The sequence below is a fragment of the Poecilia formosa genome, unplaced genomic scaffold (assembly GCF_000485575.1).
Source record: "Poecilia formosa unplaced genomic scaffold, Poecilia_formosa-5.1.2 Scaffold42, whole genome shotgun sequence".
NCBI classification, from domain to species: domain Eukaryota; kingdom Metazoa; phylum Chordata; class Actinopteri; order Cyprinodontiformes; family Poeciliidae; genus Poecilia; species Poecilia formosa.
Window position 1 is genome coordinate 2809913 of NW_006799981.1, and position 11961 is coordinate 2821873.

The 11961-nt window shown below is 41.5% G+C and overlaps 1 protein-coding gene and 1 long non-coding RNA gene across 2 annotated transcripts in view; both read right to left on the bottom strand.

Annotated features, from left to right (window-relative positions):
• Window positions 1-1806: 1806 nt before the first annotated feature.
• Window positions 1807-11961, bottom strand: part of jag1b (jagged canonical Notch ligand 1b) — a 37007-nt gene continuing 26852 nt past the window's right edge. The window contains exons 17-25 of the mRNA XM_007551529.2: window positions 10602-10718; window positions 9896-9923; window positions 9465-9550; window positions 8283-8396; window positions 8074-8183; window positions 6019-6258; window positions 4661-4792; window positions 4312-4453; window positions 1807-3649 (exon numbers count right to left, since the gene is read on the bottom strand). Of these exons, the coding sequence (XP_007551591.1) occupies window positions 3174-3649; window positions 4312-4453; window positions 4661-4792; window positions 6019-6258; window positions 8074-8183; window positions 8283-8396; window positions 9465-9550; window positions 9896-9923; window positions 10602-10718 (1445 nt within the window). The 3' untranslated portion in view covers window positions 1807-3173. The remainder of the gene's footprint in view (window positions 3650-4311; window positions 4454-4660; window positions 4793-6018; window positions 6259-8073; window positions 8184-8282; window positions 8397-9464; window positions 9551-9895; window positions 9924-10601; window positions 10719-11961) is intronic.
• Window positions 5293-6012, bottom strand: LOC103137681 (uncharacterized). The gene is made up of 2 exons (XR_476178.2): window positions 5524-6012; window positions 5293-5491 (listed from the first exon to the last, which is right to left on the bottom strand). It is a non-coding gene; the product is annotated as an uncharacterized LOC103137681 (long non-coding RNA).

The window sequence follows — 11961 nt, forward strand, 5'->3', positions numbered from 1 at the left end:
CCTGGATGTTTAAGTGGTTGTCCTTTACCTTTACCAAAGGACAACCACTTGCAGCCTCTATCAGGTTTTTCTCCACGTTTTTCTCTACCAGGTTTTTCTCCAGGTTTTTCTCCAGGATGCTTCTGCACCCTGGAGAACTGCAACCTACCATGTCTTGGTAGGTTGCAGTTCTTTCAAACTTTTCATTTTCAAAACTGTGCGAGATTTTCAAAGCACTGATTAATCAGCCAGCTGATTTATCGGCACACACTTTCTTAATTTTGGGATTTCGGTTATCGGCCAATACTTGCATTTAAAGACGATCTTGAGAGGTTTGACTGATAGACGTTCCTGCTATATTTAGTGGACAAAATTGGTACTTGCCAAAATCAGAATTGGCAGGTCAGGCTTTTTAAAGATCTGTAATCATTGGTGCCGCTTTACTTAGGATATTTTATAACCTAAAACCTGCTGTAAATGTCTCCCTGACCTGGCTGCCATGATGCTGGTTGTTCTCTTACAAACTTCTGAGCCCTTCACAGAACAGCTGGATTTATATTGAAGTTATGTTGCACACAGCTGGACTTAATTAGGTGCCTTACACTCCACTTAATTCAGGGGTATTAGAGTTCATGGGGAACTCTTTCAAACTTGCAGATTTCTAGACATTAATGAATCATCCTATTCCTTTTTTTGGCCCATAATTATTGCTCCACTTTGCCTTGGTCCATCCCAGGGGTCAGCAAGTTTACAACCTTGAGTCATTTTGGTTTTAGATCCAGCTAAACAAAATTTGCTTAAAGCCGCATAAGATTCAACATTAAACAAATTATTTCGTGGGATTTTTCTTTTTTAATTAAAGAAAACTTTTGTAATATATATAAAGAAAATCAAACTTTTACACAACAGTTTTTCCAAGGGAATGTAAAAAATAGAAAACTGTCAAAAAAGCTCATTTTGGAACTAAAAGATGAAAAAAATCCTTACAGTACTGCATGAAAACAGCATTTTTGACTAAAGTTAAGAGCCACATGTGACTCTGGAGCTGCAGGTTGCATATTTCTGATCTATCCTGTGACATACATAACCGTTATAACTTAGCACTGTGACAAAGGTATAAAAGTTCAACAAGTTGGAATACATTTGCAATAACGTAAATTTAAAAGCATTTCAGGGATACAGAGTGGCTTTTATTCTGGATTCAAGCCAAATATGAAAGACTACTTGGGTATAAGTGGTGATTCAGTCTTTATATTTTACCTTTTTTTTTATTTTCAGTTATTCATGTGAATAACTGATTTGATTTTTATTATTTTCCATTTTCTTTCACACACACACAGAACTGATTGGGACAGCTTTACGGAGTTGCCATTGTGTGCGCTGGAGCCAGATTAGTTTGGCCCAAGTCCCCTAATGTTCTAGGGTCATCCTCGGGAAGTGTTGCTAATCCCTGGTCTCAGTTTTAATCCCGTCAAACATATTCCCAAGAGATTCTCCTTAAACTCTGATCCCTGCCTTTCTGTAAGGTTTGTAAAGAAAAGCCCAGACAGACGAGGGGAAACCTTGTGAGCGGATCATGGGGTGTGAAGGTACTTTTGACCCGATGTGAGGACGGCCGGCTGGCCGCAACACAATTAGCAGTAAACATATTAGGACAGGAACCTCGTTGGGAGCCTATGAAGTTTCTCCAGCTCCGGTTCCCACGCCAGCTGCATGAGAACGCGCTCATAATGCGCTCTGACATGTTCTGGCCCCAGATGCGTCACACACACACACACACACACACAGACTCTGAACTCGATTTCTCCAGAACAAAGACAACTTTAATTCTCTTTTCATACAAAATATTTAATAAATATGACTTTTCAAAAAATATATTGCCAGATCAACACATAACTCTCAAGTTCATAACACAAAACAAGTCAGAAAGGACAAAGTGTTGCCAAGATCTTAAAGGGTTAACAAATGAGATCTTTAAAGAGCCTCGTCTTTTTTCTTTTTTTTTTTTTGTGTTTGTTTTCGTTTTTTGAAATGTGCAGAGAAACAAAGCGAACTCTAGCAGAGGAAGGCAGTGTTTGCATCAGTGTTCCCATTGCCCCCCTGCTGTTCAAGTATTTTGCTGACTAAAGCAGATGGGAATTCGACAGCCATTGAAATACGTGGGTGGGTGAAAAAACTGAAACTGCTGAAGAATTTTTGTTCCCTTACGAGTGAATTTATATCCATTAGTGGCAAGCAATATGTCTGTCACCATGTCCAACCCTCGTAGCCGAAGGAGATCTTTTTGTCGTCCTAACCTCACTTGGTTTCAATTAAGGTCCTGGCAACAAATAATGAAATGTCAAATGTATTTGAAAAAAAAAAAAAAAAAGAGTGGAGTTTTCAGGCGTGTAAAGTTCCCGTCTCTTGTCTTCTAAAATTTGAAATTTGCCTTTATTTTTTTGAAAATTGTTTTAAAAGAAATGGAAAGCTTCTGCAGCTATCAGAACCTTCAAACTAGACAGAACATATAAATAAAAAGGAATGATATCTTTAAGGCTCTTGATTATTAAGTTAATAAATCAAATATACACAATGATTAATAAAAAATGTACATATCTACAAGTTCTAAATTGTCACATAAATTCTTCATATTGGCAGCAACTGCTGACACTGAACCATTTGTTCTCTCTTGCTCCCCCCCAGAAAATTAAAATAAATAATAAAGTGGATTTTCTTTTTTTTTTTCCTCTTGACAGTTGCTCGAGTCTAAAAGCTGAAAAGGCACTTCCTCCAAATGAAACTAGAAGGAATTCAAACATGTACTAAAAAATAATTAGCTCTAGTGTCGAACACGTCGTGTAGTTTTAGTCAACAATTACGCCAGAAGCCCCCTTCCATTTGTCCGCTAAATAAAAACCGGGGGTTAGAGGGGGGGAGTGGAAATGAAATGCACAAGAGGACACTTTTGCAAGTAGCTCTACGGTGAAATGTAGACCAGTGCCTTGTGTTTCCAGCCAACCAAAGCAACCGTCACTGCCAGTGTAAGCCAGCTTGTCAAAACTTAAATTAACACGGGGAATATGTGAAAATACTGACGGGGTCAACAAATGACATGACCGTTTTATTAACTACACATGCCGAGGCTCCCCGTTTTCACCCACCACCTGGGTGTGAAGGAATAAGGCTTGGTTGCACAGCAACACAGCTGTCTGCTATACGATGTAGTCCATCCTGTTTATGCTGTTTGCCGTCTCCAAGTCCCTGTTGTCTTGTTTATTAGTCCAGTTAGGATGCTTGGATGTTGGGTTGGGATTGGAGATGGGCGCCTTCTCGTCCCTCTCCACCAGCGTGTATGCTGGCTGTTTGGCGAAGCGGCCCTTCTGTAAGTGCCTCTCCTTGTCGTCCTCATCCCCTTCGGGATGATTTGTCCTTATTTTGGCAATGATCGAGTTCTTGTTTTCGTAGTCTTTGATGGCCACCGTCAGGCCCACGTGCTTCTCTATAGGGTTCTTGATCTGGTTGAGGTGCTCCCGCACGTTGTTGGTGGTGTTGTCCTCGGAGCCGCTCGGCAGCGTCCCGTTGTGGTTGCTCTGTTTCCGCCGCCGCCGCATGCACCACAGCAAGACGGAGACCAGCAGGAGGAACCAGATGACGATGAAAATGGAGGAGAGGAGGGGCACAAGGTAGTCTGGTGGAGGAAGATGAGAACATGTCAGTCGGATCCCAAAGAACTCTACATAATAAAAAAAAAAAAAACACTTTTTTTTGCATTACAATGTCAATGCATGGCTTACAAACTTCTTTACACATAAAAAATAAAAATTTGTAGTTTAAACCCCAAATTCCAAGTTTTCTAGAAACCCCTTTTGTTGCAGGTCTTTCAGGGTCTTTGAATTTACTAGTTGAAAGTTTTATTGAAGGGTATGGCAATGAGACATCCTAAATTCAAATGGATGGCATGATTTCTATTCAAATGTAATGCATTGTTATAGATCCAGTAAAGTACAATGAGTTGACAGTTGAAGATTTGCCTTTGAAAGGCACCATCTGGTCAACAAACAGGCTACTGGTACTGCGTGGATGGACAGTGGACATGCAGAAGTCCAACCAGTCCATTGAAATCCACGCAGCAAGGCAGCCCTGCTCTGAATCCTGAATGTCTGGCTAGACTTTAACACTCTGCTAACCGCCGCTGCACGCCAGACCTGGGAGGTTTCACGTGTAGGAGGGGAAGGAAATGCTCTTCAAATAAACACATTTTTTCTTTAAGGTTTGCTGTCATATTTAAGGTGTGGCATCATCAACTGATCAAGTGTGTGCACGTCTGGGAGAGAGAGACTCGTTTCATACCAGTTTTGCTGGGTCTTGGCACCTGAACTTTGACAATGGCAGAGAGGATTGTGTTGTTCCCGTTGGCCTTGTTAACCAGGTCGATTATTCGGTCTGTGATCTCTTTGATGGGATTGCGGTCCAAACGGTGGTCTTCAGTAGACTAGATTCAGAGAAAGGTTTCAAAATCAGTTTTTTTTTTATACATCACATATTTCCTTGTTCCCCTCCAATCACCCAATATAACTCCATCTAGCCCTGTCCCATTAAAGCATCTTTAAGTGCTGCTGGGAATTTACGCTGCTGGCTATAAATCAAAGCAAAGTTTCCTGAGAAACACATGGCAGACTGAGTGGGAGGAGGCACTTACCAGGCAGACGTGGATCTCGTTGCTGGCCGAGAACGACGGGTCACAGGTTATAGTCACAGAATGCTCCAAGGAAAAATTCCTCACTATGTTCAGGTTCCTCAGCTGCTTACAAACTCCTTCCACGGTTAAGCCCTACGCACGGAGAAGAGATGAGTTAATGATGCGGCAAGAAATTAGGACTAAAACTGGAGCGCTGACGACATTTCAGCAAAAAAAAAAAAAAAAAGGTTAAAAATCTGACGTGGTTCAAGTTTATCTAATTTAAATTACACAGCAAGTAGAGAGTCTGTCCCTCGCTATAGCTAGAAACCAACAAACCAGGGTTTTCTAAAAGAAATGTGAATTTCTATTCACATTTCTATTCACATTTCTATGTGAATAGAAATGTGAATTTCTATTCACATTTCTTTTAGAAAAAAGAAAAAAAAAACTGTCTTAAAAACTGTTTTAATTTATGCATTGAAAGATGCTTTTATAGAGAAACTTCACACGCAAACACTTCTAATCACACACAGCTGTTTATATTCAGGTGTTTTTCAGATGCGCTCTACGTTGGGGTGTGGTTGCCACTAAATGCATCTTGTGTTAACTTGTACTGTGTAAGCTGGATGATGTTATAATTATCTGTATTGTTTGTTGCTGTGGATTCTTGCTTTTGTTTTTTGTTTTTTTCTTTCTGCAGGTGTAGAGGCAGACTGCCAGGACATCGACTTGGATTGTCTTTATGCTCATCTCTCATTCTTTCCTTTAAACCTTTTCCCCATTTCACGTTAAATAAATTCAAACTAATTTCTAATAATGTTTATTACGTCTCAAGAAAGCTGTAATGCTCTACTCATGAGGGTAAATCTGTTGGGCTTCACCTCGACTCTCAAACAGGACCGAATGCCACACCACCGGACAGGACACACACCAAAAAAAAAAACAGATAAAATAAAAAAACATGCTTTTAGCTGATTTTTAGTAAACTCTGCCAGTCTATTTGTACATTTATATCACTTTGATCCATTTAATAAATCTATTGATCAAGGGGAAAATCTGCCAGTTTCCATCTCTTCAGCAGTCATCTCCTAAAATTTATCTTCTAATGTGTTCATATATCTTTATTCCAATAACAAAATGGAGATTAAGACGACTCAATTATAAAGAGCAGGAATATTCACATGCCTTATGAACTCAACGTACTTAAATGGCACGAATGAATTCTTAAGTTGCTTGTTATCCCGAGGAATGGCTTTCTCTAAACCTGATCCTTCTCACAGAGCTGATCCAATTCATTTACGACCTCCTCCCACAGGAGAGGAATAAAACAAAACGATAATTTAATCTCTTCGTTTCTAAGTGCCGAGGAAGCTTACCGCGGGCATGATCTCCTTTTTTAGGACGAAGGTGATGTTGGCGCAGCTGTTGTCCTGGTAAGAGGAGCTGGGGTGGCATTTGATTCGAGGCTGAGCGAGGCCGGAGCCCCAGCACTCGCCCAGCTCCAGGCAGGGTTTCACAAAGCAGTGGGCTTCTCTGAGGGGCATGCAGCTCTGATCCGGGGGGCATCCGCCTCGGCCTTTGGCGCCGAGTTTGCACGACTTCGGGCCGCACCACATCTGCAGCGAGGGGAAAAGAAACAAAAAAAAAAAAAGTGACATAAATTACACAATCCTAAAACATGATCCGTTTTGGGTTGGGTCACCCTTGATCACTTGTTCAGTCTGTCTTGCAGCTCCACATCATTTCACATTTTCTCCTTTTCCTAGCCCATTACGCAGTTTGTCAATGAGTCTCTTTGCCACTCTGTGGGTGTAACCCTACCAGCCATGAGGGATGAGGTCACATGCAATTCCACGCAATATCAGGGTTATTTAGGAAATGTGGGGGGGGGGGGGGGGGAGGGGGTTCAGCTTGTGCCAAAAAGCATGCATCATGTGGAATGAACACATTAAAAGTTGCAACAATGGTAAAATCTTACACTTCCCGATCGTTTTCTCCCCTCCGGCTGCATTACTAAAACCATTGTGCATCTAGTGATAGCCAAGCATGATAACACAACCCCGAGCTCCGTTTGGCCCAGTGTGGGAACTTCACTCGAAAATTCATCCGACACCAATTATCAATACGGCCTTTGTGTTTCTTTACAAAACAAAAAAACTGTATCGTCCCAGTATAGAATTTGACGCTCCCAAACCGGCTCCACCCAGATACAAACCGTGTTGTTGTGGGTGAGTGGTGAGCCCTACCTACTGCCGAGAGCAGGACACACCCACAAACACAACCTTTGTGTCAACAACCACTTTGTGTGAGGTTCCCCAGGGAGCTTTTGTCATCAGTAAACACAGACATCGTGGACTTCACAGCTAAACGCTGCAGTATAAACTTTCACTGAACGTCAAGGAAGTGTACAATCAGGATTTGTACTTTTACTTTGAGTACAAATCCTGATTGTTGGTGCTCCAAACACCAGCTTTAAAGATAAATGCATTTTATTTTAGGGCCAGAAAAAAAACGATAAGGCAAAAATAACCCCTTTGTTTTAGCTAAGCCCCAAAATCATAAAGACAAAAGAACCTGGCATTTCAGTGAGCCAAATGTGTGCCGATCTTCATAAAATCAAGAAATGCCTTCGAGAAAAAACTGGAGCTGCAGCAAACCAGATTGGCTGAGGATTAAATGAGGTCTCTGTAACTAACTGACATAAGCCGTCAATGTTTTGCCTAAAATTTTAATCGAATGAGAACAGTTTTCCTCAAAAATGGTGTGTTGAACTTAGTTAATCTTATTTTGTAGAATGGAGGAAAGTGCAAAAGTTCAACGTATAAATCAATAATAAAATAAACAAAAATGTAATTTTTTAGAAGGAAAAATAGAAAAATTAGTCGGAAATCAATAATTTTGCAGCATCCCTAGAAAAAAAAACCCCTCAAATCTCTGATAGACAGCTATGTAAAAACAAAAAACAACTTGCAGTCACCAAAGCAACAACTTTAGATGCCATCAACATCCTAGGTTGTTGTTTGCAGTGATGTCAGAAGAAAGAAAGCCTTTTCCGTCCTGCTACCATCTACCGGGACTGTGACTGCACCTTGTTCAGATGAGACAAAGGCACAACTACTCAGCAAAGAAATTCTCCAGGTGGGTTTGTGATAAAACAATGGATGAATGTGTCAAAAAAAAAAAAAACCTCATGCTCACTGTTAAGTACGGTGGGTTATCTGTGATGCTGTGGGCTAGCTTCGATTGGCCTCGGAGGGCTCGCAGAAATAGCAGGACATTTTAAATTACAATTTGGACAATTTTTGCCAAAAAGAACAAAACTCTGTCTTAATCTTAACTCTCTACATTAATACTAGTATCAACAAATATGGAACAAGTAATTTTAGCAAATTTTCCGATTAATGTGTCCACCAGTCTGTGCATTGACATACCTTTGTGCACAGCACTTTTCCATTGGAGCAGTGACAAATGTTGCAGTCTTCTTCCCAGCTGGCTCCATCCGGGGCAACATGCCCGTTACTAGAGCAATGCTTTCTTGTTTCTACGTTTTAGAAAAAAACAACAACAAACAAACAAAAAACATATTGTTAGAGACTTGCAAAATAATCTGCTTAATTTCCCCCATCCTGCGAGGACGTACTGTCTTGACAGTGGAGTCCAGTTCTGTCTGGGGGGCACAGGCAGCGATATCCGTTGATCTCGTCCACGCAGGTGGATCCCAAGGCGCAGGGAGAGGACTGGCACTCGTTAATATCTGTTACGGCGAAGCAGGGTGAGAGAGGGGAAATCGTTTGCTTATGGAATAAAATGCATCAGGCCTGCAGAGTTCAGATATCGAGTTAAGTTAAATCAGTGCTCAAATCTAATTCTTTGGGATCATGCGTCATCGAAACTCCTTTATGCACGTTTATTTAACAACAACAAAAAAAGAGAAAACTAAACAAGCAAACAGGCCTAAAATGAGCCTTGGACCGCCACCCCCCCCGGAGCTTTTATAGAAAGTCGTCATTAGCAGGTATGCAGGAGCTAAAGGTTGGACTAAGCAGAACAAAGGGTTTGCAATGGGAAAGAATGTGGCCATCTGAAAGCCTTTAAGAGGGAAAACAGTCTGAGTAATCAGTGTCAGAGAGCATGGCTGATTAGCTGCTGGCTCGCTAAGCTGCTTTACCCCTGGGGACACCAACACGGCCCGGTGGAGTGACACCAAAATGGCTCAGGCTGGCCTGCAGCCCGGCGTTCAGATAATTGGCCGACTAGACCTTCCGTTTGCAAGTGACTGATTGTCCGGCTGCAAGGCATGATCCGACTGACTGACGGGCCCAAAAGTAAAGATGCACCGATCAGAATTTTGTGGCAGATGTCTGAGTTTTTAGAGGATTCAGAGTTCTCCTTGAAAATTATATCAGTAAATATTATTCCAGCCTTCTTACCCTAAACGGTCATTAATTTTTAAATTAGGAGCAGAGGTAACATCTTGCAACTTATATAGCAGTACGTTAAAATCTTATTTCAACAACAAAATGGTTACACACTGATATTTTAAACAGTCTTTAATCATTAACAGCTAGCATGGCATAAAATAGAAGACGATGAAGTTTCCCAGGATAATGTAAACCTTAAATTTACATGACAGAAGCTGAAAGCTTAAAAAGATAAAACAGAGCAACCTTGCTCTACCCCCATTATGCCTTCATGTTATCTGTGTTGCTGTGCACCGACTGTCAGCTGGCTGAAAGAATGCAAATTCCAGCCCCGAGCGGACTTACTGCTGCAGACATCTACTGAAAAACAGGCATGAACTGAAGGCAGGTTTAATACTCACTGATCCGACAGTCTGGACCGGCGAAACCTGGGGCGCATTCACAGCGGTACCAGTTGTCCCCGTCCACACAGGTCCCACTGTTGTAACTGAAGGTTTAAAACAAACCATGTCAGGTTGGATTTTTTATTTTTTTATTTTCTAAACAAACAAAATCAGATTCTCAATAATGCAAGATATATGAATCAGTTTTTTTTATAACTATATAGATAATGGGAAAAGTGTGCTTAAAAATCTGAAAGCGTTTTGTTAAGCAAGAGTCACATGTGAAAGAATTTGCAAAACAGGGTTAGGCGATTGCATCCCAGGAATGAAGGGAGGTGTTCGTCCCAATTCTCAGCAGGAAGAAAGCATGCAGGTGAGGTGAGCCACACAGGAGGAGCAGCTTGTTTACACCAGTTGAAATCTACAGGAAATGTTTGGCTTCCACTTACCATGGGTGGGGACTGCAGTCGTTGGTATCTGTGCAAGAAAGAAAAAGGGAGGGAGGGAAAAAAGAGAGAACTTGTGAGTGCGGTGTTATTTTCTCTCTCTCCGCCCTCATGTGGAGGTGCTCAGCGCACATTGGCAGCAGAAAAGCACGTCTGAGCTTGCGTTCGCAGAGGCATAATGTGTCCACACTGCCTGATCGCTCTGTATTACTATTACTACCAGAGCACTAAAAAAAAAAAAAAATAGTAAAAAAAATGACCGTACACCTCCACGCCCTAATTTCCCATTTCTTCCTCCCCCCCCTCTGAACGAGGAATAGCCGCAAGAGGAATTTATGTTCTGGACTACAGGCGTACAGGGCAGGGATCCCAGGAAAGTTGGGGGAATACAGGAAGGCTGTAGAACAAGCAGACATGTCACTGTTTGGACAGGAATGCAACGACAGAAAGAGGGAGAGGGCTGGGGTGTGGGACCGGGGAAGAAACATCTGTCTTCACTTTCCTCTGCCCTTTCTCTCTCTCTCTCCTGTTCTCATGGCCGGCATCAGCCATGGAGAAGAAGGAGAAATTTATAAAGAAAATTTAAAAAGCGGGGAAAAAATGACTGCTGCTTTTAACGAGACGCAGAACTTCACCTTTGCATTAAGCAGCATGAGGTTTATGATCATTTATTCAGCAGTAAATGTCCATCTGTGTTCTTTCCACTTACTCTGAGTGCATGTGGGACCCTCCCAGCCTTCCTTGCAGACGCAGGTGAAGGAATCCCCCTTCACCACGCAGGTTCCTCCGTTCTCACACGGGTTGGGCAGACAGCTTGAGTTTTTGGCTGAGAAAGAGAGGCGAGGAAAGCGATAAATGCAACGGTCATTGCAGGGATACACCTTAAACATTCGATGAGTTGGTTAAAACTGATTCTGGGATGCTTCTCAGAATCATCCCAGAATGATGATTCAGCTGTGATGTGTGCCACCAGCGTAATCAGGGAGTTTAAGCCGATGTCTGTCGGCACTGGGAAATGGGCGGGGCTGAAGATGGGAGAACTGAGGAGTGCTGACAGAATGGAGGGATAAAATTCATCACTATAACCACAACGGAGCTGATGAGCATCTGAGACAAGACAGGGCTGAACTATCATTTATTTTAATAAGATTTTATATGATGAATCAGTGGGTTGGTTGCACTCCACTGTCCAACACACCTAAATTGAATTAACAGTTTATGGCCAGGTCTTTGCATATAAAAATGCTTTTTATATGCATTTTTATTAGGGAAAAAAAAAAACATCCCCACAGCATAATGCAGCCACACATAGCTCTGTGCATGCAATCCAAAAAGTTAGGGTTTGTCATGTGAACAGTCCCTTCTTCCACAAGTTCCTTTCAAGATCGTCTTTTCTCTTCCCACTGTTTCATAACAAGACCAGATTTGTAGAGTGCATGACTGATAGTTGCCTTGTCAGCAGGTTCTCCCACCTCAGGTGTGCGTCTCTGCGGCTCCTCCAGCCACCAAACTTGCGTGTGACTATTGTGTTTTTGAAGGCTTGCAGAAAAGCTGCACACTATGCAGTAATCATCGCAAAGTCGCCAAGTTTGGAAGGATTGCAACACTTGAAGAGCAATGCAAATTTCTGCTCCCAAATAAAATACCTGGTTTGATAGATTTTCCTGCCGTCGATGCAAACACACAATGTATTTTAGTGGCTGAGATGCAGAAGCTCACAAAGGTCAACATGCAGTCATAGTTTCATATCAGGACAAGTTTTTCCAGATATCTTGCAGCTCTGGTTTACAGTTCGAATTTGAATTCAGGTCAACTCACAGAAGGAATAATTTAAATAGAAGAAAGAAAAAGAAAAAAAAAGTGAGGAAAATTTTGATTAAAGTCTGAAATCAAATTTAGGATTAATAAAAAAATAAAGAAAAGGAAAAAAATCTGAGCTTTTATTTTTAAACCACATCGCCTGGCCCTAAATCATACTGAGATTAAATTGCACACATCTGGACTCTACAATATTGTAGTAGAAATTTATTACAATGGATTTTATTGGCGGCATCAAAAATCCAGATAAA